The 24,343-nt window shown below is 51.0% G+C and overlaps 1 protein-coding gene across 1 annotated transcript; it reads left to right on the top strand.

The window, feature by feature from the left end:
• On the top strand, positions 1–21,033 carry HSPA9 (heat shock protein family A (Hsp70) member 9). The gene is made up of 17 exons (XM_084268942.1): positions 1–158; positions 1,249–1,307; positions 2,177–2,264; positions 2,446–2,627; positions 3,175–3,299; positions 4,795–4,868; positions 4,957–5,063; positions 5,866–6,028; positions 6,540–6,632; positions 8,331–8,540; positions 10,925–11,152; positions 11,891–11,995; positions 13,372–13,489; positions 15,531–15,625; positions 17,594–17,686; positions 19,462–19,602; positions 20,279–21,033. Exons 1-17 carry the CDS (start codon positions 72–74, stop codon positions 20,339–20,341), a joined length of 2,031 nt encoding a protein of 676 aa, XP_084125068.1. The 5' UTR covers positions 1–71; the 3' UTR covers positions 20,342–21,033.
• Positions 21,034–24,343: the final 3,310 nt, after the last annotated feature.

Genomic DNA, 24,343 nt, shown 5'->3' with positions numbered 1-24,343 from the left:
GGCTTCCAGAAGAGCCGCGGCCCCGTGCGTGCCCTCCTTCCTCTGCCGGCCCGGTCCGCCGCCGTCCCGCCATGCTCAGCGCCAGCCGCACCGCCGCGCGCCTCCCGCTGCTCCTGCCGCGCGCCGCGCCCGCTCCCGCGCCGCCCGGACTGGCGCAGGTACGGGGCGGCCTGGGGGGCCTGTGGGGCCCGGGGCGGCCTTGGGGGGGGGGGGGGGGATGTGCCGGGGAAGGGCTGGGGGAGGCCTGAGGAGGATGGGGGGGGCTCTATGGCTGCGTTGGGGAGGGGGGCGAGGAGCGAGCTGGGGGGCGGCTGTCAGCGTTCGAGTACCGACGGTGGCGGGGCCGGGCCCGGGCCGCGCTCCGGGCCGCCGGGCCGCCTCAGGCGCTGAGGGGGTTTGATGGGCGGGACGCGCGAGTGGCGGCGCGGGGAGGGGGGAGGAGGGGGGGGACAGCGCCCCGGGAGCGCGTCCTGCGGGCCCAGCTGTGCTTTGGGGGAAGGTTACGGTGAGGTTGTGTAATTCCCCGTGAGGCAGCGGCAGCGGGAGCCGCGCCGGGAAAGGCTCGGGCGCCCCATCCCGCGGGTCTCGGCCCCAGGCGTGGCGCTGGCCCGCTCTGACCGGGCCCTCCCACCCCCTCATCCGCTCACGCAGCGCGGCTGGGCCCGGGGGCTTGGGAGAGCCAGCGAGTTGTTCGCGCCTCGTTGCGCCCGAAGGTGCTTCCGTCAAACCCCGCTCTCCAAACGGAAAGAGCGGCAGTGCCGTCAGAGCTGCCCAGGCTGCCGCTTCCCCGAGCCGAGCTACAGCCGCTGCAAGAGACCCTCAGGAGTGGCCACGGAAATCTCCACTGCTGATTCTTCAGGGGCCGCAGTGGGTCGTTGGGTGCTGACCCTGCACAGGGCTTTAAAAAAAACGGGGTTAATGTTTATCTGCTGCTGTTAGTTGAAAGTTGAAAGGTTCAGAGTTAATTCACTGAGGTGTTCTTTTGCCTGGTAGCGTGTTTGTGGGCTGTAGCTCAGTTCTGGTAAAACAAGGCAGCGTTGTGCTGGATTAACAAGTGTTGTAATTGGTTTTCCACAGCAATCAGAATCATTCTCAAACTCTTCCTTAGTTTGTGCTTACAGTTTTGAAAGTGCAGGGTGGTAATAGGAACACATTGCTTCAGAGGTTGTGTGCCTTTTGAAAAGTCTTGCCTGGGGGATCAGTTAATGTTGAGAACTATGTTTTCATTAAAATGTCTGTATTTTGTAGACATTCTGGAATGGCCTCAGTCAAAATGTTCTCAGAGCAGCATCCAGCAGAAAATATGCGTGAGTATTCCCTTTGTTTTTCATGTTTGGCTGTTTGATATTTATATTTCCTCTCCTCCTGATACCAGAACTAATTATTGGAGCCAGAGATGAGTAATGGAGCAAAAGCAGCAAGATGGAAGTTGTGTTGATGCGTGTTGGTTTTCTAGGGCTGTGCCTTCATCTCTTTACTTGTTGGTGTGTGTTTGTTGTGGGTTTTTTTCCAGAGGAACTTTTAAGAATTGTTCTTCCCCTGTTTTTTCACCATCAGCAGCATCCACAAAACGTGGGTCATTGAGATTTGTTTGGTTAAAGACCAGAAGTGAAAAATGGGTGGAACAAACTGGTTTGTGCTGGCGTGAAACAGGAGCTACATGTGGCTCCTTGTCACTGCAGATAAAGTTTGTTTCACACAGTTTTTGTGCAGTTCAATCACTTGCTTTTCGTACTGTGAGGTAATGGGAGCGCAGTAGCAGTTCGTTGTGGGACACAGTCATATGCTTTGTGGCTGATGCTGGTTCAGGACACAGAGTGGGTGTTGTGGTTTTACCCCACCAGAACCAGGACAGTGGGAAGTGGGTTTGTGTTGGGAAAGCTGCTGGGTTCTGGTCAGTCTGAAGAAACCGAGCAGTCACCCGTGTCACAGTGTTACCTGACATGGGCAGAGAGCAACTCACATAAACAAGCCAGGGTTTAGCTACAAGTGATCTGATTGAATGCACAGGTGGAAGGTTAAATTCCTGTGTAAGAAATACCTTAGATCAGGTGTGTTTGCTTCCCTATGTAGTGAAAAAACTCTGAATGTCCTGTCTTCAGGACAGAAGTCTCTTTTGCTGTCTAGGCATTTTCCTACAGTAGTAACTCTCTCTTTCCCATAATATGCTTTACAGCTCAGAAGCAATTAAAGGTGCTGTTATTGGAATTGATTTGGGTACAACCAACTCCTGCGTGGCGGTTATGGAAGGAAAACAAGCAAAAGTAAGTAAAAACCCAGTACTGGTTTGTAGTGACGTTGCTGGAAGGTGAATGTCGCAGGATCACAGGGGTTGGAAGGGACCTCGAGGTCAGCGGGTCCAACCCCCCTGCCAAAGCAGTGTCCATGTTGGCAGTGTCAGAGGCAATGGCTGTTGATGGCATCTCGTTACGCTTTGCTGCCTAGGTGCTAGAGAACTCGGAAGGAGCCAGGACAACACCTTCGGTTGTTGCCTTTACGGCTGACGGGGAGCGCCTGGTTGGAATGCCGGCCAAGCGGCAGGCGGTAACGAACCCACACAACACCTTCTACGCTACCAAGCGGCTCATCGGGCGGCGCTTCGATGACTCTGAAGTGAAGAAGGATATGTAAGCGAGGGTGGGAAGCAATCCTGCCACCAGCAGGAATGCATACAATACAGTGCTGTGTAGTGTGACATGTTCTGTTTTAAAATACAGCCCTCTTTTGAGTGAAGTAGTTGTGCCCTCAGGCCTCAAAGTTTCATTGCTTATATTCTGAAGGCAAGCTGTATTTTGCTATGTTTAAGGTTGGAAAAGACTTCCGAGATCATAAAATTCAACCCTTTGTTGCTGATTATCTGAAGTCCTTCAAGGAAGGAAAAAGCCTTGTAGATGCTGTGCAGAATGGCCAGCATCTGCCAGTGAAGGCTCTGCTCGTTCTCAGGGTGTTTAACAATCCCAGCTGTATGATCATACCTGAGACTTGTGATGAAGTGAAGTAGCTGATTAAAAGCAGTAGTAATATGTTGGTACTTCTAGGGCTTCCTGGATCTGAGGCTGCTGTTGGCAAGTTCAGAATTCTTTGTCTAGGACTTGTATGTGTTCATCTGCTGGCACTAAGTGTAGGGGCTTTGTGCTGTTCAGGAATTCAGTGTGGAATTCTCCTGTTTTTCAGTAAGAACGTTCCATTTAAAATCGTCCGTGCCTCCAACGGTGACGCCTGGGTAGAGGCCCACGGGAAGCTCTATTCCCCCAGCCAGATTGGTGCCTTTGTACTGATGAAGATGAAGGAAACTGCAGGTTGGTACAGTTTGGTCTTGCTGTCTGTGCACACACGTGTGACCTTGGGCATGGGAACAGCTGGGCTGTGGCAGAGGGAGGTGCTGCAGCTGTAAAGGTACTTTCTGGGCACAGGAATCTTTGTGTGGCTGAGTCTTGGAGGGGCAGATCGTGGAAGGGTGTGGGGATGGGCTGTTATGAAGCCTCAAGGAAGATCAGTGTCCACCTCAGCCTCAGGTCTTTAGCAAGGTGTTAATGTGCTACCTAAAACTTGCTCTTATTAAAACAGCATCAACTGAGTCTCAATTTGAATTGAATCCCCACTCACTCAGAAGGGGGAGCTCCTCTTCCTTGGAAGCTGTGGTCCTTGTGCCTGCAGCAGCCCGGGTTTGAGTGGCTGGGTTCCTACTCAGATGATGGATGCGGAGCAGGAAAGGGATTGTTCGAGGGACCCTATTTTGGAGCTGAATGAAGAGCTGCTTATCCAGTGATGACTTGAAATCATCACTAGGGGAAAATATTCATTGGCCTGGAGAAGTTGGGGGTGTTATTTTCCTTTTCCCAATGTGGTTTCTGGGGAAACATACTACATGGAGTTAGTAGTAAGTAGCTGCCTACCGCAGCCTTGTTCAGTAAGCATGCATCCAGTGATAAGTGTTGGGAGGGCACTGCTGCAGTTAGTACTAAAGTTTCATCCAAAGATGATTATTGTTTTCCAGTGTTAGGTTCTGGGCACTTGTTAAAGCTCCACCCAAGAGTAAAATACTCATATGTGGTATGTGAGCACCTTATATGTGATGAATCTTGCTTGCTGTGAGGGTGGTGTAGTCTGTAGGGGGTTGGCCTGGATGCTACAAGGATTCAGCTATGGAATAACGTGGTGTCAGGTCTGTGCAGGGCGAATGCATAGGCAGAAATCCTCTCTGCACATTCTTACCTCATTACGAGTGTTCTTGCTTATTAGAAGAAAACCTGCATTTGATGACATACTTCTCTTTTTTTCTCCCTCTTTTTTTACTAAGATAAGTTAGTAACCTTAAATTAGGGTGTAACATGTATTTTTCTGACTTGTCTCAAATGCTTGTGAAGTTAGTGTGTGGACATTACTTGGATCATATAAACGTTACCCACAGCAGGCTCCTAAAGCTTGCTCATTTTCATCCTGTTTAAAGGGCATCACACATTGAATGCTCCAAGGAAATTGAAACAGTCTTACACTCTAAAAAGACAAGTGAAGCTCTTGGATGAGTTCTCAGTCGCTAGTGGCATCCAGTCAGTGCCTGAGCTGCAGAGTTTCTTTGCTGTTCTGTCAGAAATTTATGGGCTATTGCATGTGACATGGAAGGACTCTATTTCAGCACAGCTCCTTCTGCCTCTTCAGAAAGCTGCACATCCTTGGGCAGCAAACCTGTCTTCCATTCTAAGGTCAAGAAAATGACCTCAAAGCTATGTAATAACTTGGTGGTATTCTTACCTTACAAAGATAACTTTCTGTTGTGTCTCCTTTTCCCTCCAGAAAATTACCTGGGACATTCAGCAAAGAACGCAGTGATCACAGTCCCTGCTTACTTCAATGATTCTCAAAGACAGGTATTTGCCAGGCCTTGAGATTTTTCGGGCTTTCAGACTGCATTTGGTTCCTCTGGGTAGTCAGCATACTTCTCTTTTTTTTCCTCAGGCTACAAAAGATGCTGGGCAGATCGCTGGCTTGAATGTTTTGAGGGTGATTAATGAACCAACAGCAGCTGCACTTGCCTATGGTCTGGACAAGTCTGAAGACAAAGTGTAAGTGCCTGTTGATAACGCCTACTCTCTCTTTAATAAGCACACTGTAATTTGCCTTGTAAATGCCTCTACTGCTTTCTCTTTTGAAGTCATTGGGTTAGACTGCCAAAGTGGACTGAGCTGTAAGTGCTGTGTAATGTCATCTCTTGTTTTATGCCAGTCAAACATCTTAAAGAAAGCAAGTTCATAACTTGCAGCTACAACTTAATTATCAAAGCTCAGTGTCAACTCAATTAGCTTGGCTATTGGTACATGTGGCTAAGGACATCTGGGTGAGAGGCTGTCACCAGTGGTGCTGCAGTGTGTCATACAGTGTGTGCTGAAGTTTGATGCTGCAGCTTGTGTCTTCTTTCCTGACTGCATTCAGCCTTCTGTCACTGTCGGGGGTGGTTATATAAATGCAGGGGTTTTGTTACAGATTCTGTACCTCTTGTTTGGATTATAATGCTGTGAAAGCCTTGCAGTTTGAAAAACACAATTCGTAGAGGTTCTGGTGTCCCTGCCCTTGTCATTGGATGTGAGTGTGGTTTTTTATGAAGGAGGAGGAAGTGTCCTCGCTGAAGTGACGGGCAAGGTTAAGCATTGTGCAGCACATCTTTCAGAGAAGACTTCCACAGGGACTCAGGGTGCTCAGAGAATGCATGTGCTTTGTGATTGTTTACTGCTGCCTTTGGAGAGGCTGTTGACTTTCATGGGCAGCGAGGTGAATTCTGCACTCTTACCTCCTGAGGGGGGAGCGAGTTATTTCTTGAGCCACACAGCTTTGCCTAGGAAGTAATGCCTCTTGTCTCTCCTCTTGCAGGATCGCGGTCTATGATTTGGGTGGTGGCACTTTTGATATTTCCATTTTGGAAATCCAGAAGGGAGTCTTTGAGGTGAAGTCCACCAACGGTGACACTTTCTTAGGTGGAGAAGATTTCGACCAGGCTTTGCTACAGCATATTGTTAAAGAGTTCAAGAGGGAGGTAAGATGTCTCATCAGAATTCAGCCTTGTGTTATGCTGTTTTTTTCAACCTCACCATTTTCTACAGAAGGTATTTTCTTAAAGTATTAGGATTTGTTTTGTAATCAATGGCAGAGTTGAAATTTAGGAGTATTAGACACCTGCTAGCCTGGAACATTCTTCTCCTAGAAGACCTAGAATAGCAGGACTTCTGCCTTTATTCCCCTATGTATGGGACTGTCCCATGCAATACTGGGTTGGTGGTAGGACAGTGTAATTCTACGTCCCCTGTTGTTCTGTTTATGCCTTTATGTTCTGCGATGCAGCAGCTTTTCCGAGCTTTATCTTGCTGTATAATCACTTCTGGAGCAGAGAGGACTAGCAAGTGTTTTTGAAATGCTCAATACACTAGCCACAAGTGAGAGATATCAGCAGTGCATGTCTCAGGAGGGTGGACGGTGATGAAGGGAAGCTCTCCATGACCTCTGTGCAAAAGCTGCGAGTCTGTTAACCTGTACTGTTTGTTGCTTAGATGGGTGTTGACCTGACTAAAGACAACATGGCTCTTCAGAGGGTGAGAGAAGCGTCAGAGAAAGCAAAGTGTGAGCTTTCATCATCCGTGCAGGTATGTGGCTGGGTTCAGAGCAGTCCATTAAATGAGTTTTCCATTATTTTTGTTTACAAAGCTCTTTGAAGTCACTGCATTTTTTTTTTCTTGTGGTGGCAGAACAAGCCTCTGTTAATCAAATGACATCACTTTAACAGAAGGTTCTTTAGCAGGGAAGGCTGTTCAGGAGCACAATTAGTTGTCGGAAGCCAGGAATGTTAGTGGGTGCTCTGTTTTGCCTTTCCTCTGGCACTGTATTTCTTCATCCTGTGGGGACTGTGACCTTGTTCCCACCTTATTATGTATTTCAGAAGTATGATGGGCATCAAGGAATCCAGCTGCAGCTAGTACTGCTGGGTTACTGGAAGCACTTGCAGCTTTGTGCAAGCAGTTCCAAAACCGTGGTGCTACTTGTTCCACTGAAACAGCTAATTTGTGTAATCACAAGAAACAATTTCTGTAAAGAATCTTTACTTATTTGCTTGTAGAAGACTTGTCTAGACAATGAGCAACATATACCTCCCCTCTTAGTTTTTTCCCACCTGCTTTGTATACTAATGCATTCAAACATGTCCTTTATTCACCACTGAATAAGGAGCTGGAGAAGCAGCAAGTCGGGGGTGTAATAGTCTTGCCTAAGTGAAATTAAGGTCAATTATATAGTAATTGAAATGGGGACTCTGCCAGTTTCTAGGTTCTGAATAAACTTTTTTTTTTGATGGTGGTCTTTTTGTTGGCCAGCGGGGAGCTCGTAGCAAGGAGTTGAGGCCGGTCACAATGGATGCACAGTTCTGCCAGAGACATAGCAGGCTCTGTTTTCTGGCTCAAGAGTTGGCAAATACACTCTGTTCATACCAGGCAAAACTGAATTCCTTAACTCTTTAGCAGTGTAGGGAAACCAAGTTGCTTTTGGCCCTATTTTCCCCTAATACTTTGCCTGTGCCATTTATAAAGCAAGTACACACCTCTGGTCAGTACCATGGGTTTAGTTCTTGTGTAAACTTAATCTCTAGAGCTTAAAGCCTCCATGTTTTTAATGGCTTTGATTTGTAGGATCTTTTGATGTCAGCATGACTCAGCACTTGAGCAAGCTGGTTTCAGTATAAGATTGCTTTAAAAATCCAACATGTGAATTTGTGAAGTCACTCCCAAGCAGCTATGAAAAGTGGGGATTATGGGCCCTGGCACTGATCGACTTTGTGTTAAACAGCAGTGGGCTGGCTGTGGGATGTGAGCTGTTTGAGTTTAGAGCAGCCATGAGTTATTTCCTTCAAGTAGCCTGCCTTGTGTGAAATGTTAATTAGCACAATCTTTCCAAACTCTGAAGATGGGCTTGCTTCTGCACTGTGCCAAAGGAAGGGGAAAACGGTGTCACTTGTAATATATCAGCCCTTGCCTCCTGGCTGGGATAGAAATGAAACTGCTGTTCTTAACAATAGAAGACTTCAGAATAATGCAGTATTAAAACTGTAATGTAATGGTTGTAACCATGAGATGTGTAAGAACATCATTTTCCTGTCTGAAATGTCAAACATAAGAGTGTATATGCCCCCTGCCACTTGGCTGTGGAACTGTCACATAGATGTTTTAGTACAGGAAGAACAGAACCTGTAACTTCATCTAAAACCTGTATGTAGCTGATCTAAAACCTGTATGTAGCTGACTTATTTTCCACTTCTGATTTTTTTTCACTCCAAATTTGCTTCTGTGCTGCAGACTGACATTAACTTGCCCTACCTTACCATGGATGCTTCTGGACCAAAGCACTTGAACATGAAGCTGACTCGCTCGCAGTTTGAGGGCATTGTAGCTGACCTGATCAAAAGGACGGTAGCGCCGTGCCAGAAAGCCATGCAGGATGCTGAAGTCAGCAAGAGCGACATCGGCGAAGTCATCCTCGTCGGTGGCATGACCAGGATGCCAAAGGTATGAGAGAACCTCTGTCAGGGTCAGAGGTGGCACAGCTGGCCAGCGCTCGCTGTTAAGGATGATCTGGAACAGAAAAGTTGGGAGTCTGGTAACTGCAGAGCTCCAGCAGCTGAAGGCCCCCAGGAGCAGAGCAGACATGTAAATAGTTGCATGAAAACATGCAACTATCATGCTGTTGAATTAGCTCAGCTCGGATGTGGGGGGTGTAGCTGAGCTGCACTCCACAAAGGCAAGTGGGATGTGCAGGGTGGGTTCAGGTTTGAACCGATGTTCTGATGCAGACTGAGCATAAGCAGTGTTGTCTGCACAGACAGGGCGTCTTCTCTTGCAGTGGGCCTCAGTGTGTGACTGAGGTGTGCTTCAGTGATGAGAACCTGTGGGTAACTATGGCCTTTCAGTGGATTTCTTCCCCTGTGTGAGCACTTTATAGCTAGCTGTGATGAAGCTGCACAATGGCAGAATGGCTGTTACTCACTGGTTGGGTGCGTTTGGCTACCTGTGAGAGGCTGGGTGTTGTCAGGCTGTTCCAAACACTCGTTACCTAATACCTGGCCCTTGTATAACTCAAGCTGGCTCTGCTACATGCAGAGTCTTGCAGATAAAGCACTGTCTGCTGGTGATTTACAGCTCGTGTTCATAGGAATGCAGATCGCTGCTTAGCTCCCTCGAGTCAGAGCTGAACACGTGCGTGTGGGGCTCCCTTCAAGGGTACAGCTTGTCCTTTTACAGAGATCATCTGCATCTCATTCCATAGGGATCGGTCAGGCTCGGACTACTTGTTTGCTGTTGGGATTTGCAATTTGGAGGTCCTTTTGAGGGCGGTAGGTGTGTACGTGGTTCTGCTTGGGATTGATTTGCAGTTTAGTGGTGGGTTTTTTTTTTTCCCCAAGTGCCAAATGAGCCCGGTGGTTGAAGGTGATAGTAGTGTGTGCAGAAGGTCACCCAGGCAGCAGAACCAGAGCAATGAGATAAACAGAAGCTGCTGCTCTGGCCAAAGCTCAAGTGAAGTAACTGTGCTATACCTTCCCAAAATTCCTGCTGCTCCATCTGGATAAAGGAAAAATGGTGTGGTTAGCTACATATTAAGTGATGAAAAAACACTTCTGGAGTAGGGAAGCCCTTCATGAAACATTGTATACTCTGGGGGGGGGGAGCAATACTGATTTTATTTTTTAATTATTCTTTTTACATTTTATGCCCTATTTATAACCCCCAGCAGCTCTGGCTCTGAGCTTACATCATGCTTTCCTGAGTGCCTATAGCAGCAGCTCTGGCTCCAAGACCCCTGCCTGTATGTCACACATAGTGCTGAGCCCTGTGTGTGTGTAGCTGTGTTGGTGTCACCCTGCTAGGAGGGAACGTGCCACTTTCGGAGCGCTCACGTGGGCAGTGCTCCAGGAAACGTACAGTGGGTGGTTAGAAGTCATGTTTCTTTTGTGCTGTAAAATATGCCTCCAGAGGGAAAGACTTGCACTTAATTATAGGCTTGTACATAAAGTGTCTTCCCTGTAACGAACACTCGCAGCAGATGTCTCTTGGCATAAGTGCAGGGAAGCTGGACGTTTGCTTACACTGGTTTTCCAGGCACCTGTGCTGCTGCCTCCCAGGTGTCCTCAGCAAGGAGGGAGGCTGCAAGTGGGAACAGTCCTATACTCTTGTAAGGCTGGGGAGAGGACCACTGAGCTGTGCTCTGATGCAGACACCTTACTGCATTCCTGTCTGGATGCTTCAGCAATCGATGTGTTGCAATGGTGAATGCACTTCTCAAAGGGCAGAGCAGTGGAAAGCTGGTCATGCAGCTCAGACTGCTGACTTGGCAAATCTGCTTCCCTGGTGAAATGGCCCTAACTAGTTTGAAGATACTGGCCTTTGTACAATTTTTCGCCCCCCTTTGTTGCACACAGACAAGTGGAACTGTCCTTCTCTGGCCTCTTTCTACCTTTGCTGCAGCCTGCTGCCTCCGCAGCTCTCCTGTCCTTGGCAGCTGCGCTCTGCCCTGTGCGGGCTTGCACAAGGTCCTGGGGAGTGGTCCTTGACTCCTGCTTGATAAGCATGGAGTGATCTCTTCTGAGCACAGCTGGACTGTGTGGAAGGACTGGTATAGGCTGACTTGCAGGTGGAAAACTTAATTGTAAGGAAGCCTTCAGAGAAGGGGTTGGCTAGACTGAAAGGAGTGTGTTTAAAAGGGTGCATAGAAGATGGAATCAGGGAGCAGGCACAAACCTGAAGGTTAATATTTGTGTCATGCCACAAATGCAAGTACACGGCAGCAAGAACCTATAGCTACACACCTTCAGCTGAGGCTGGGACAGTCTTGTGGCCACAGCCCTGGGCAGTAAAGGTTGGCTCTGCATCCAAGCTGTGTTTTTCTCTCCATTCAGGTGCAGCAGACTGTACAGGAATTGTTTGGCCGTGCTCCTAGCAAAGCAGTTAATCCAGATGAAGCCGTCGCTATTGGTGCAGCCATTCAAGGTGGCGTGTTAGCTGGTGACGTTACTGATGTGCTGCTGCTGGATGTAACTCCCCTCTCCCTGGGGATTGAGACTCTTGGAGGTGTCTTCACAAAGCTCATCAACAGGAATACTACCATACCAACTAAGAAAAGCCAGGTACAAATTGACTCTAGATGGGTGGGTCTTTGGTCATGGTGTTGAAACACCCAGTGAAGGCTGCCCAGTGCATGCTGGTAGATAGTCTTGTCTCTTGCTTACCTGGCAAGGAGAAGCATCACAGAATTCATGTTTAATGAGTCATCAAAAGGTACAGTAAGCATCTCTGATTGTTGGTGTGCCTGAGAGGGGAGGTAAGTTGGATTAATGTGTGCCAAGGCACCCCAGGGTGTGTTTGGCCTGGACGTGGTTGCGGTGTGCGTGCCATGATGTAATTCTCAACACATCATTCTGAAGAAGAATCGTGTGGAGACTTTCTGTAACTGAGCACCACACCTGACTGAGACCACCTTTCCTGGGTGGCTTACCTTGGAAGGGTTTATTTTGCTTCTTGTGTTGTAAGTAGACCTGGGTGTGACCCTTTCTCTTACTTTGCCTTGTCTGGGTCTGCTAGTGTGTGCTCTCACTGATAAGGTCTGTTCTCTGGGGTGTGGGGTGGGGGCAGGAGCCTGCTGCCTCAGGAGGAAATGTTCTGATAAGGGAGCCTGCTGATGGCACGGTGCTGCCGGTCAGTGCTAGCCTTGGTGCCCTGGTGTTCTGTGAGAGGAACAAGCAATGATTCTCCCTAAGAAGTAGCTTCTGGGTATTCTTTCCTTGTTTTGGAGCAGTGCGTGAGGGTATCCCCTCATGTGTTGCAGTTTACTTGCCACACTGTAACTTTCTGTTCCCTTTCCGCAGGTGTTTTCCACAGCTGCTGATGGGCAAACTCAAGTGGAGATTAAAGTGTGCCAGGGGGAGAGAGAGATGGCTAGTGACAACAAACTTCTTGGCCAGTTCACCTTGGTACGTTGGCTACTTGGTATTCATGACCTTCCACTTGACCTTCTTTGAGGAGCTGGAAGCCTTCTCCATTTCAGCTGACCCCTGAAGGCAGTGTGGGGTGGCCTTACAGAAGACATCTGATCCTGTTTGTAGTGAAATAGCGGTCTGAGGGCACAGCCTGATTCTGGGACAGTGGCAAGGGGAGCAGCTCATGTTTAAGATGAGCTCAGAGTTCCTAACTGGCACAGGGGTTACTGTAGCTTTAGGGCTTGATCACCTAGAAGCTCCCCCTCCGCTGCTGGGCACAAAGAGCCTCATGTGAGCTTTTCCTCTGGTGGTGCAAGGACAAGACATGGAGCAGGATTCCCATTGACCTGCATCCACAGAGTCACAGAATGGTTTGGGCTGGAAGGGACCTAAAAGATCATCAAGTCCCAACCCCCTGCCATGGGTAGGGATACCTCTCACCAGAGCAGGCTGCTCAAGGCCCTATCCAACCTGGCCTTGAACATCTCCAGGGAGGGGGCAGCCACCACTTACCTGGGCCAGCCTGTGCCAGGGCCTCACCAACCTCAGAGGGAAGAATTTCTTCCTAATACCCAATCTAAATCTCCCCCCTTCCAATTTAAACCCGTTCCCCCTTGTCCTATCACTCCAGGCCCTTCTAAACAGGCCCTCCCTGGCTTGCTTGTAGCCCCTTCAGGTACTGGAAGGTGCTATAAGGTCTCCCCGGAGCCTTCTCTCCGCCAGGCTGAAGCAGTCCAACAATCAGCCTGCCTTCATAGGAGAGGTGCTCCAGTCCATAGGGGAACTCCAGTACTGCTTTTCTGTGCAAGCCTGTGGAGCTGCCCAGTGTGCTGGAGAACAGATGTGCCCCAGGCATGTGTGGGCACCACCTAGCTCCGCATGTGGAATTGGGCTGGCAAAATTTGGCAGTTACAACTTTGCCCAAACCTGTGTTTGGGAAGAGCCATCCAGAAAGGGAGGGCTTTGCCTTTCTCTTGTACTCTTGGAGCTGTGCTGCCTGTCACTCCTTTAATATGGTAGCCTCAGAGGTAGTCAGTAAAGTCCAGTAACATCTAGAACTGAGGAAATTGAACATCCTGCTGTGCCCTGAGGGGAAGAGTGGCTTGTACAGCAGTAAAGCAAAACTGTTGTCATCTCCAAACCAAACTTGGAAGCTACCTCCTGTAGTTTCTGTGGACTTGCTCTGGGTAAAAATCCATATCAAGATACTGCTGTTTCACCACATGGTGCCAACAGGCATTTAGAGGACTCTGAGGGTCAGTTAATAGTTGATTCAGCTGACAGATCACAGAGATAATGCACCAGACAGCTCAGCATACCCTGAGCTCACCTCCAGTGGGAGCTAATGGCCAAGCTCTTCTCATTCTCAGGTTGGGATTCCTCCGGCGCCGCGCGGAGTGCCCCAGATCGAGGTCACCTTTGACATTGATGCCAACGGGATCGTTCACGTGTCAGCCAAGGATAAAGGCACCGGGCGCGAACAGCAGAGTAAGTGCTGCAGGACACTGCCTGGGGCTGAGGGGGCCACAGCACCATGGGCACTGAGGGTGGCACTGGGTGACTCCAGAGGTTGTCTCCTTGCACTTCAGGCAGGGATGAAGCACCTAGTGATACCAAGGTCAAGGAAGTGCACACTGGCAGGGTTTTACCACATTCCAAGTAGTTTCACACTGATGGACAGTCCTGTCCTGGCCTCATGGTCTGCTGTGATCTCTGTAGCAATGCTTCAGCAGAGTGCAGCTGTTTCCTGGGGTTCCCTGTGTGTCTGGGCTGTGCCTCTGTCACCAGGGAGGTGTGGGTGTACAGGGTGGCTAGCTGAGGGCTCACAGGGCTGTGGAGCTGTGCTGCTGCTTACAGGGGTGTCCTGTGTCACTGAGGAGCTCAGGGCAGTGACATTCTGCCCTATGTCACCCTGGAGGGACAGAAATTAGGGTTTGGGAACCCAGCACCTTGCAGGAGTTGCTCTTGAGCCGTGCCCTTGGGCACGCTGTTCCTTTGGGAGTCCCTGCTAATGCGCGAAGGGATTGTCATCTGTGTGAGGCTGCCTGCCTGAAGGTGCCAGCTTTTAAGGGAGAAATCCCATTGGGAAGTCTTCTCTTGAATCCAGGTCGTGTCAAGTACAGCTGAACAGATCAGCCCTGTGCCGAGCCCCTGGTTTGTTTCTAATTACTCCATTACAAAGGCCTTGAATTTCAAGTATTTTGAAGCAGTGGGTGTTTTGCATAACCACCTTGTTAATTTTCACCCATTTAGGCTGGAAACGTCTCTAAATGGCAGGAGGCTTGGGGACTTGGGGCTGCAGTATATTCTGCTCTGCAGCACAGCAAAACATTAGGCCTGGTGTTCTGGGGTAATTAACTACGGGCTTGACATTTTCTAAAGCTCTGTTGTGGGCTCAGAAAATTAATTTAAAGCATTTGTAGATTCCCCTGACACAAAATAGATCTCGTTTGTGCCTCTAACTGGGAAGCCTCCACACTGCCCTTCGGTTGTTTCTTGGAGGCAACCACTTGAGCAATCAAATGCGTGCTCTGGTTACAAAAAGTGCTGTTGGCAACTTGAAGGTCTACACTCTTATCACGCTGCTTGGCTCTTGGCAGAGATTTGATACAAAACCACACCGGTTGTTACTTTGATTTCCTTGCTGCTTTTCCATGTGTTTTTTCCCTGCTGAGAGCCTCCTGTCTCTGAACAGCCATCTCCTGGTAATAGGCAACCAGAATGCTTTTAGCTGCCCCCATCTGTTCACAAACATGGTCCTGATTGTAAAGCTGAACTGTCTGTCTGCCTATCCCACATCTGCATCCAAAAGGAGAGGTGGTTTTATTCGGGGTTTTGCACAACTGACACATACTAAGAAAAAAACTTCTACTGAGGCTCTTAGTTACCAAGTTTTTGGACTTGGTGATACCCTGGGTGCTGGTCCTCTCTCTAGCAATGGAATTCAGCTTTACTGTGGAAATGAGCTTAAATCTAGACTATACTTTGTGCCATTAATGGAGGTAAAAGGGGAGGACTCTTAAGGGCCTCTCTATAGAACCACACTATGTTCGCTTACCAAGGTGGGGAATGTCTTATCCTGCTGCCAGCCTGGGCTGCCTTCCAACAGTGAAAGGAATTGCTGTGCCCTGGTAAAACAATTCATCCTGTTTGGATATTGTTGGTTGGTTGGTGTGTTGGTAGGTTTGCTTTTTTAGTTTTGTGGTTTTAACCTGCTAGGTGCCCCTTTGGTTTGGGGCGTTGTGTGCACATGCACTTCCCAGGAGAAGGGCCAGGGTGACTTGCAGACCAGTGGATAGGAAGTATTGCAGAGCTGGATAGTTCATAGATCTTGGATGTTGGTTGGGCTTTTATCTGGCCAGCAGCATCACTGCTTCTTCAAAAACTAACTGTCCTTGTACTGCCCACGGGGTCTTCGCAGCCGCAGAGTCCCTGAGCAAGGCTGCTGCCATGGAGAGGGCTTGGGAAGCAACTCTCCTTTCCTCGGAGATGAGAGCACGTCTTCATTAATGCTTACTCTCTACTGCAGTTGTTATCCAGTCGTCTGGTGGCCTTAGCAAAGATGAAATTGAGAACATGGTGAAGAATGCAGAGAAGTACGCGGAGGAAGACAGGCGGAGGAAGGTAACGTGGTTGTTATGACATCTACCAGCGTGTAGTGTCCCTGCCCACTGCTGCTCTTCTGTGCTATTAACTGTGCCCACCTTGAAGGAGCTGTAGGTTCTGGTCTGTGTAGTCTTGAGCTGTTTGCTTGTGTGGTTACCCAGATACCTCCTTGCTTCCTCCTACATTCAGTTTACACTCCAGGGTTGCAAGAAGCTGAATGCAGAGGCATTTGGATCTTGGGTTTAGGTTGGGTAAATAGCATTTCCATTGCTCCCTGCAGAATTACTGGGACATGGAGGCAGCAGTAAGCAAAGTCACCGGTCTGTTATTCATGAGTAAACAGCTTTGCAGCTCCAGTTGTGCTTCTTGTTATCAGTGCTCCTCACTGTCCCCCTCCCTGCCTGCTACCTTGGCTGTTACTTTGAGCTGGCCTCCTCCAGCTGGGTTTTCAGCGATGTTCTGGTATAGGGATGCTTAAAGCTCTTTCTCTGAGTTTAGTTTAAAGCTTAAATTACAGAACCTGCCAAGCAAAGCTGCACATCAGCTTCTTCCTTGATAAATGGGAAGCTGCTTTCCACGGTGCTTAAAAAACATCTCCCTGTGGCACCTTGAATGCAACAGTTGTCTGAGAGCAGCGTTGGCCCTCAGCGCAGGTGAAGCTGGCAGGAGATGTGTGAAAGCCTCTCTGACTTAGTCAAGGAAAGACTGACACTTGCTATGGTTGAGTGACTGAATCTGTGATATTCGTAGGACTAATGGTTGGAACTAATTTGGTTTAATGAGGGTAGTACTAATGACTTATGCTACTAGATATAATGCATTGATTGTTAAGCAGACACAGCACAGGCCTGCTCTGCTGGTCTGTAGAGACCTGTCTCGGGTGTTCGGGCAGCGCTGTAAATCTCGCCCTCAGTAGTGAAGGGATCAGAAGAGGACTAAAGGAGACAATGTGTGGAATAAAATTCACATGAAGCAGCACTGCCTTGCCACAAAAGCTCTAACACCACAAAACATGAGCTCATTAGCATTCGTAGCTGAGATGGAGAATGTTTTAAGACCTTGGTCTGAAAGTCCTGCTGTTTAAATAACCGTATCATTGCTGTGAAGTGTGGGTGGTGGCTGAGTGCTTGAAGAGGCTCCACTGGCAACTTCTTCCTGTTGCTTTACTTTGTATCTTAAGTCGATAAGTTCCTCCCTGTTGTAGTGGTGAAGTCAACTTGTCTCTGTCCAGTGACCTGTCAGCTGAAGGTGGTTAGGGTGCTTTAGCTAACACTTCTCTCTTTGCCTCACCTGCATAACTGTAATTGTCAAAATTCCCCTGTTACAACTTTCTGGTTGTGGTTTTACTGCTGTAAAAGTACCCTGAATGCATAACCAGTGTTACTGCTCTGCTGGGCTCAGCGTCCTGCTGGAAGCTTCAACATCCCACAGAGTGGAGAGACAGTGTAGAAACTAAAGTATTTTTCATCAGCTTTCCTCTGAAAGTGGTTAACCTGGGAATATCACTGTGCCCATGTATAGGTAGACTCTTCCAGATGGAGAGGGCTGGGTGTCCCACAGATGGTTCCGAGTGAAATGGTTCATGTTGGCAGTGGGGCTGAATTGGGACTCAACAGGACCACTGCTCCTCTGTACTTAGAGTTTGCCCTGTGCCCTGTGGGCGCTCTCTCTGTGGCAGTGATGTTAGGAGCTGCTATCCAGCAGCGCTGGATGAGTTGCTTCCACTTCCAGGGAAGTAGGATTTGGAAAGGGTGAAGGTGTGAGGACTGCCCTCATCGGCTGCCCTTGGGGCTCTCTGCTGCTGGAGCACATCCAGAAATGGTTTACTTGCATTTCTTCTGCCTGCCTTGGCATTTAAGAGGACCCTGGGTGGGAGCTAGAATGGGATTTGGCAGCTTGGGGGCAGAAATGTCACCTGCTAGTTCGCACACAGGCAGCCATGCCTGGTGCTGTATGCAGTAGGCACTTACGCGCTCTCTCGCGCAGGAACGCGTGGAAGCCGTGAACATGGCCGAAGGCATCATCCACGATACCGAGTCCAAGATGGAGGAGTTCAAGGATCAGCTGCCAGCGGACGAGGTGGGTACCTTCTGATCCCCTAGCAGGGAGGGAGGTAAGGAGGTTCCTGACTGTGTCTTTGCTCGGATTCTCACCTCGCTCACAGCTGGGGTGTTTCATCCTCTGGTTTCATGCTGGGAACAGGTTGCCCAGGGAGGTGGAGTCAGTGTCCCTCTGGGTGTTCAAGGAGAGGTTGGATGAGGTACTCATGGACAGGGGTTAGTAATACAGCTGGTATGGGGGTGGTTGGATTGGGTGATCTTGGAGGCCTTAAGGATTCTGTGATGAGTTGGGTGAGTGGGATGGAGGATGTAAGGATGTACTTGAACGAACGTGGTTTGGATAATAGTGAAAATCCTATTTCAGAGTGCAAGTTCAGCCTCACAGAGGATCCAAGAGCCTGGGAAGCTGTTAATGAAAGGCTTCTGCATTGATTATGTCCTCGACTTGGCCCTGTGCTGACATAAGAACTGTGCTGTGACCTGTGTGAGGGGGGGTTTCCTTGCAAGCTGGAGCTGGGGAGCGGGACCTCCCAGTGTAGGAGCAGGGGTGCAGAGGCAAAGCTGCTCTGCAGGCTGGCAGCCTCAGTAGGGCAAACCTAGTGCCATGGGAGATACTGTATCTATGTAGCTCCAGTTTTCCTTGTGTCTTTGGAGTGAAGTGGATACTTAGTATCAAAACAATGCTTCTTTCTACCACTCTTAAGTGAGTGTTGAACTTCTGCATCATGAGTTCCAAAAGCCAGGTTTAAAACAGATTGTGCGATCCATGTGCTAAGAATACTCAGAATGAAAGGGCTGGCAGGGCCTCTGAGGCCCTTGCTCGAGGGAACCAGGCTGTAACTCATTAGTAAATAGCCCCTGATCAGCTTAAGTACTGACTCTCAGCCCAGCTCCTCTAGGGTGGATACAGCCTGACTCTGCGGTTAGGACCACTGGGGTTTTCTCTCTCTCAGGAGCACAGACCCCATATCCTTGTTCCCTGCAAGAGCTGCTCTTCCCTGTGATGGCTTTTGGGGAACACCAAGGGAAAGCAGGCAGCAGTGCTTAGAAGCAAGACCTGCATGGTCTGGGGGGGAGATGGTGGCACAGCACAGGTGGAGTCGGTCGCGTTCCCCTTGCTGTGGGTCTGCATGAGAACTGTGCCCGCGCTCTGCCTGCGAGCGCTGCCGGCACAGCTGTCCCCCGGTAACCCCGCTTCTCCAGGCCTGACTCTCCAGCAGCCTGCCAGGCTGAGGGAGAAATGCCAGACTGCGGGGAGGCTTTGACAGATGGCTACAGGGGCTGGGCTGAGACCGTATTGCTTTGGTTTGCCTCTGCTCCTTCTCCCACGTGCAGCAAGGGATTAAACAGGGTGATGAACAGCCTTTCTCATTGGCTTTCTGACAGCGCCTTAAATATAGATGAAAACCAGCTTTTCCTTTTTTTTTTTTCCCCTTCCCTTTCCCCTGGCTGCTGGGGTCCCTGACTCCATGTGAGGTGTGCCAAGGAGAGCCACGCTCATCCTTGGCGGGCTCTTCAGTCTCAGCAGGGCTTTCTGTCCTTGGCGCCTCCGCTGAGGCCGCAAACAAGGGGAGCGATTAATGCCAACTGTGGCACGTTTAGTGACGTGGACAGGTGCCCGTTGGGATCTGAGCACAGTCATGGTCCCTGCAGACTGTATGGCTCTGTGTGAGACCTAACTTTGTGGCTTCTGGCAAAAAAATAAACCCCAAACCCAGTACTTTTGCTGTGGGTGAAGGGACAGGAATGAGATGCGCTGTGATCTCATCATGTTTCTTTGTGACTTATTTGCAGTGCAACAAATTGAAGGAAGAAATCGCTAAAATGAGAGAACTTCTGGCTCGTAAAGATACTGAAACAGGAGAAAACATCAGGCAGGCAGCAACCAGCCTGCAGCAAGCTTCCCTGAAACTCTTTGAGATGGCATACAAGAAGGTAGGTTTGCAGTCAGTTCCTTTTTCATAGGCTCTGGATGGGGGCTGGGGGGGGCATCCTGCCGTAGGTACCCCGCCTCTCAAGGTGGTCTGTTAAGTTTCTGTACACTGTTGGATGGAAAAGTGCTGGAAGCTCATAGAGCACAACAGGAAGAGCACGGACAGGGCTTTGTCCCAGGTGTGTAGTGCCTAAAGAAGCAACACAATGTCTGGACTTTAGAGATGATGGTGTAACAACAGTCTTAAGCTACAGTAGTAAGACCCCGGGAGGGTGGGGTGTGGGGGTGTTCTCTGTCCTGGAGGAAGCCTGCCTGTCCCAGCTGTAGCTGCTGTGGATGTCACCTGCCTGGGGAAGTCCCCCAGCACAGACATGGCACGCTCTGCCCCAGTGACCTTGGTGGGGCTAAGCTGCTTGTTCTGCTGTCAGACTGGAAGCGTTCAGCACGGCAGTGTAAGCTTGTTATGGCTGTAGGAAAGCGTAGATAACAGGAAGATCATCTCCCACTTAGTGGCAGCGGTGCAGAGATGAAGACACTTTCATTCTGCAGAGGCCAGTTGCCCCTTCACTGTGGGAAGGGTTTCTTCTGTCTAGAACTAACCAAAGCAGCTTGCTGGCGGGAAATGTGAGGAAAAGTGTTCTGCTGTTACTACCACTGATCAGCCAACTCTTTTTGCAGATGGCCTCTGAACGAGAGGGTTCTGGAAGTCCAGCAGGGGATCAGAAGGAAGAGAAGCAATAAGAAGTCTCTGTCTTGCTTTGGCCAGAGCATGAAGAAGTCGATTGTCTTGACGCTTGGGAGAGAAGGGACCTTCCTGAGCAGCAACGGGCAGAATTCAGACTTACTGTGTTTTTGCAGTATTCTATATATAAAATTCTTTAATGTATAAACTTAGTGATGTGTCTGCTAGATAAATTGTCACTTGATGAAAGTTAATTCACACCAGACCAAGTTCTGAGTGTTTGGCCCTGTGGTATTCAACCGAGGCACCCGGGGACTCGCTGATCATTCGTTTCCCATACTTGACTCAGTGGCGGTCTAAATCCGATAGCAAAGCTTGGAAACCCTGTCGCTGAACAGAAGGGTGGGGGTGGAAGTCCTGCTGGAACTGGGAGAATAACACCTGTGGTGAGCAGGTACCAAGGCCTGTGAACAGCCATGAGAAGGCTGGTTGCGTTGCTAGAGAACATTCAGATCTGCAGCTAGGCTAGTGCCCTTGTTCCCACGGAGAGGGGCTACTTCAAATATAGCTGTAATGTTATTCCTTTCAAGAGAGGCTGTGTGGAAGGTAAAATACTTTGCTTGTCTGAGCCTTCTGCTCCATCCTGTGTCTGTTCTCTGCTTATGGTAAAACAATTTCCTTGAGAATAAAACTGTTATTGGATCCATTCTGGACTTTTTTAAAATAAAAGCTGAAAAGTGTCCAACCTAGAGTTTTTGGTATCCTGGCCTCTGTTGGAGAACGTCATCATGTTAGCTGCTGGGTGTGCTGCAGCTCTGGAATCTCTGCTTTGTTCACATGCAGGAGGGGATACCTGGTGCCAGGCAGGCGGCTGTCCCTTCCCAGCATCACTCCCTGAGCCTGGAGGTCTGGCTGTCATCTCTGTAGCAGTGGGGCTCCACCATCAGACACTTGGGCTGGGCTCACCCTCATGCCAGAGGCTGTGGCTTGGGTGCAGCAGAGGAGGGGCAGGTCCTTGCCACACTATTTCTGCTCTTTCTTCTCTGTTACTGCTGTGTGTGGAGTCACCTGAGGTGAGAATGCAGACCTTGGAGCTGCCTTGCCTGGGTAGCTCCCATACTTAGGAGGAAGGAAAGACTTTTTCTGCCACCACAGATACTGTCCTGACCATGGGAGCTCTTGGGGAAGGGTGCAGTTCATCCCAGGATCTTCCCTAGGAGTTGGGGACTGGAAGGGTCCAAAACTGCTTCAGCTGTACAGCAGTCCCAGCAAGAAAGGCTAGAAGCAGCTTCCCCACCACAGCAGGTCAATCAGCCCAGGGGCTCAGGTAGAGGAGGAGAAATCCTTCAGAGAGGAATGAAAGGGAGCTCAGTCCCACCATACGACTAGCCCCTGCCCTGGGTGGCTGGAGGAACCTACTGCAGCTGAGGGGACACACACAGCAGTTGCCTCTCCTGAGGGCTGCTGGAGCCATCTCAGTGTACAACTGTGTGTCTGGTGTGCAGAACCAGGGCCTGTGTTCCCACAGTGTGACCCTGCTCCCCTCCTGCATGTGGCTCTGGGACCTGGCAGAGCTCTGCAGGGTGCCTGAGAACAATTGCCTTTATAAACTCAGCTGCAGGCAAGCCCTGTCCTGAATTTCCCTCTGGGCCTCCAGCATCCTGATTCATTGATCAGCGTTGGCCTTTCCTTCATGAATGAATTATTCTCCATCACTGCTTAGAGCCACCTTTCTTGGATGTGCTGTAGTTCTTAATGCCCTGGCCTGAGCTCCTCCCCTGTAAGGCAAGTGACTGGATCAGGGAGGGAGAAGTGAAATCAGGTGATGCACGTCAGGCTGAGAACTGTTTCTGGCTGTGGAAAGCTGCCAGGGAGGCAGTGAAAAGGAGAGACTCCTGCCCCAGGGAGTTAGCTGCCGCTGGAAAGGTACCTGCCACAGGGAGAAGGGGTGATGGGGGTCCATTGCCTGCTGCCATTTTCTGGGTGGGCTGAGACCTCAGGCAGCCTGTAGCCCAGCAGTGCTGCAGCCCTGGAATGAATTACTGGGGACAACTCATTAGAAATGTTTTGTGTGTGTTCTTTAAGGGGAAAAAAAAAAAAAAAGGAGGCAGAGCAATGTTCGTGCTGTGTGGCACCAGGGGCACCAGCCCGGCACGAGTGGGAGCGGCTCAGTGCAAGGCACGGGCTCCTTAAAACAGCGGCAGCCGGTAACAAACGGGGCGGGGAGCGGATTCCCTGGGGAGTGGAGTGGATTCCCTGGCGCCTGCCTGGCTTCGGGAGCGAAGAGAAGGCTGAGATACACCCCCCCGCTTTCCTCTCCTAACGGCGCTCTCCCAGCGCTCCGGACAGCGGTGTCCGGGGAGCGGCCCCGAGGCCAGGGACCCGCCGCGCTGCCTGTGCAGGCTGGAGCCGTCTGGCTTCCCGGGGGAGCACGGGAGAGGGAAGCGAGCTGGAGTTTGTCCCCCCCTCTCCACAAGGGAGCGGCTGCCAGCGCGCTGCGGAGGCGCGGCTCCCTCCTAAAACGCCTGAGCTGCGCGGCAGGATGTTGAAGAAGTTCCCGCTAATTCCGGGGCTGCTCTCGGCTCCCGGCTGGCTGCCGCGGGGCTGTGCCGGCTGCGGGAGCCGGGCGCTGCTCGGCATCTGCGGGGGGAGCTGCCGGCGGCGTCTGGCACGTCGCTGGAGCGGGAAGTGCCACGGAGAAGTGGGGGCGCCGGGCTGGGAGGTGGCAACTGGGATGCTCAGCGGGTGCTTTGGGGAATCCCCGGGCTGAACTGGGAGAGGAGAGCGGGATTGCTGGGGAAACACGGGGTAAGCTGCCCACCTGCCCAGCTCCATACTCTGGCCCTCTCGTATGTGTGGCAGAAACTTCCACCTCAGCAGCTCGTCTAAAGCCAGGCATAATCCTCCTGTTTCAAGGAGGATTGTGAAGGACTGGGTGGGACCAGATGCATGAGGGGAAAAGACCTCTGTGGGTTGGCATTGATACTTGCCCGGCCCCAGAAGAGAAATGGGACTTGGAAATCCAATCAGGTGGTTCGGAAATTCAGAGCAGCTACTTCAGGGGTGTGTTAACCCCTGGCCCCAGGGAGCCAAGGGGCAGCGTGGGAGGGAGAGGAGGCTGCAGCAGGCTCAGGCCATGGCAGCGCTTGCTGGGCCCAGGGCAGGAGGGCAAATGCTGGAGCTGGGATGTCCCAGCGAGGTGCATTGGGGTTGGAGGGACACTATGGCCATGACATTTCCCCCCCCGCCCCCCCCCCCCCCCCCCCCAAGCATCCAGTTGTCCGTGCCTGCTCAGCATTAACCCTCTGGATCCATCATCTCCAGGGGAGCAGGGAAGCAGCCTCCCTGCTCCCGCTCAATAAAACGAACAGGCAAATGGCTTCAGTGTCATTTCATCACTGCACTTCCAGGCAGGCCCGGAGGCAGAGCTGGCCCTGGCACTCAATGGAAGCAAATGCATTGCCTGGTGCCCTCAGAGTGCAACAGGCAGGCTGTGGGGCTGCAAACCCGGGCACCAAGGCTGTGGTTATATTTTGACATGGCCCTTGGAGCTGCTCACAGCCCTGCTGGCGTGGTGGGTGTGCTGCTACCGGGGTGGGCTCCCCAGCTTGCCCCCCAGCCGTGCTCTCCGTGAGCCGGGCAAGGCTCCTCCCTCCCAAGGATGCATCCCTAAGAGGAGTCCCAGACCACGGGCACCGCGGGGACACCGGGGTGGGCTGGCACAACCCCCCGGTTCACGTGGGACCTGGGGGAAGTCTTGCAGGCGGCCGTCCCCGGCCGCACCGCGGGGCAGGGCAGCCCGGGGCGCACCGTCCCTTTCCGGAACAGGGCTGCGGGGGCGCGGTGCCCCCCCCGGCCCCCCGGGCTGGGGTCTCCGCTTCCCCACTCTCTTTCCTACACGTCCCGGTGCCCGTCTCCGGTACCGGCGCCTCCGGAGCAGGGCCCCGAGCTCAGGGCCGAGCTGGGTCCTGCCCCCGGCCGCCCGCGAGGTGACGCTCCCACGGGAGGGGAGATGCCCACGGCCCCTCGGGCTCCGCTCTGCCGCGGCCCCGTCCCGGGCT

The sequence above is a fragment of the Gallinula chloropus genome (genome assembly GCF_964237585.1).
Source record: "Gallinula chloropus genome assembly, chromosome: 10".
In the NCBI taxonomy this organism is placed as follows: Eukaryota; Metazoa; Chordata; class Aves; order Gruiformes; family Rallidae; genus Gallinula; species Gallinula chloropus.
Note: the sequence above shows the minus strand (reverse complement) of the source record. Positions and strands in the feature narration are given on the sequence as shown.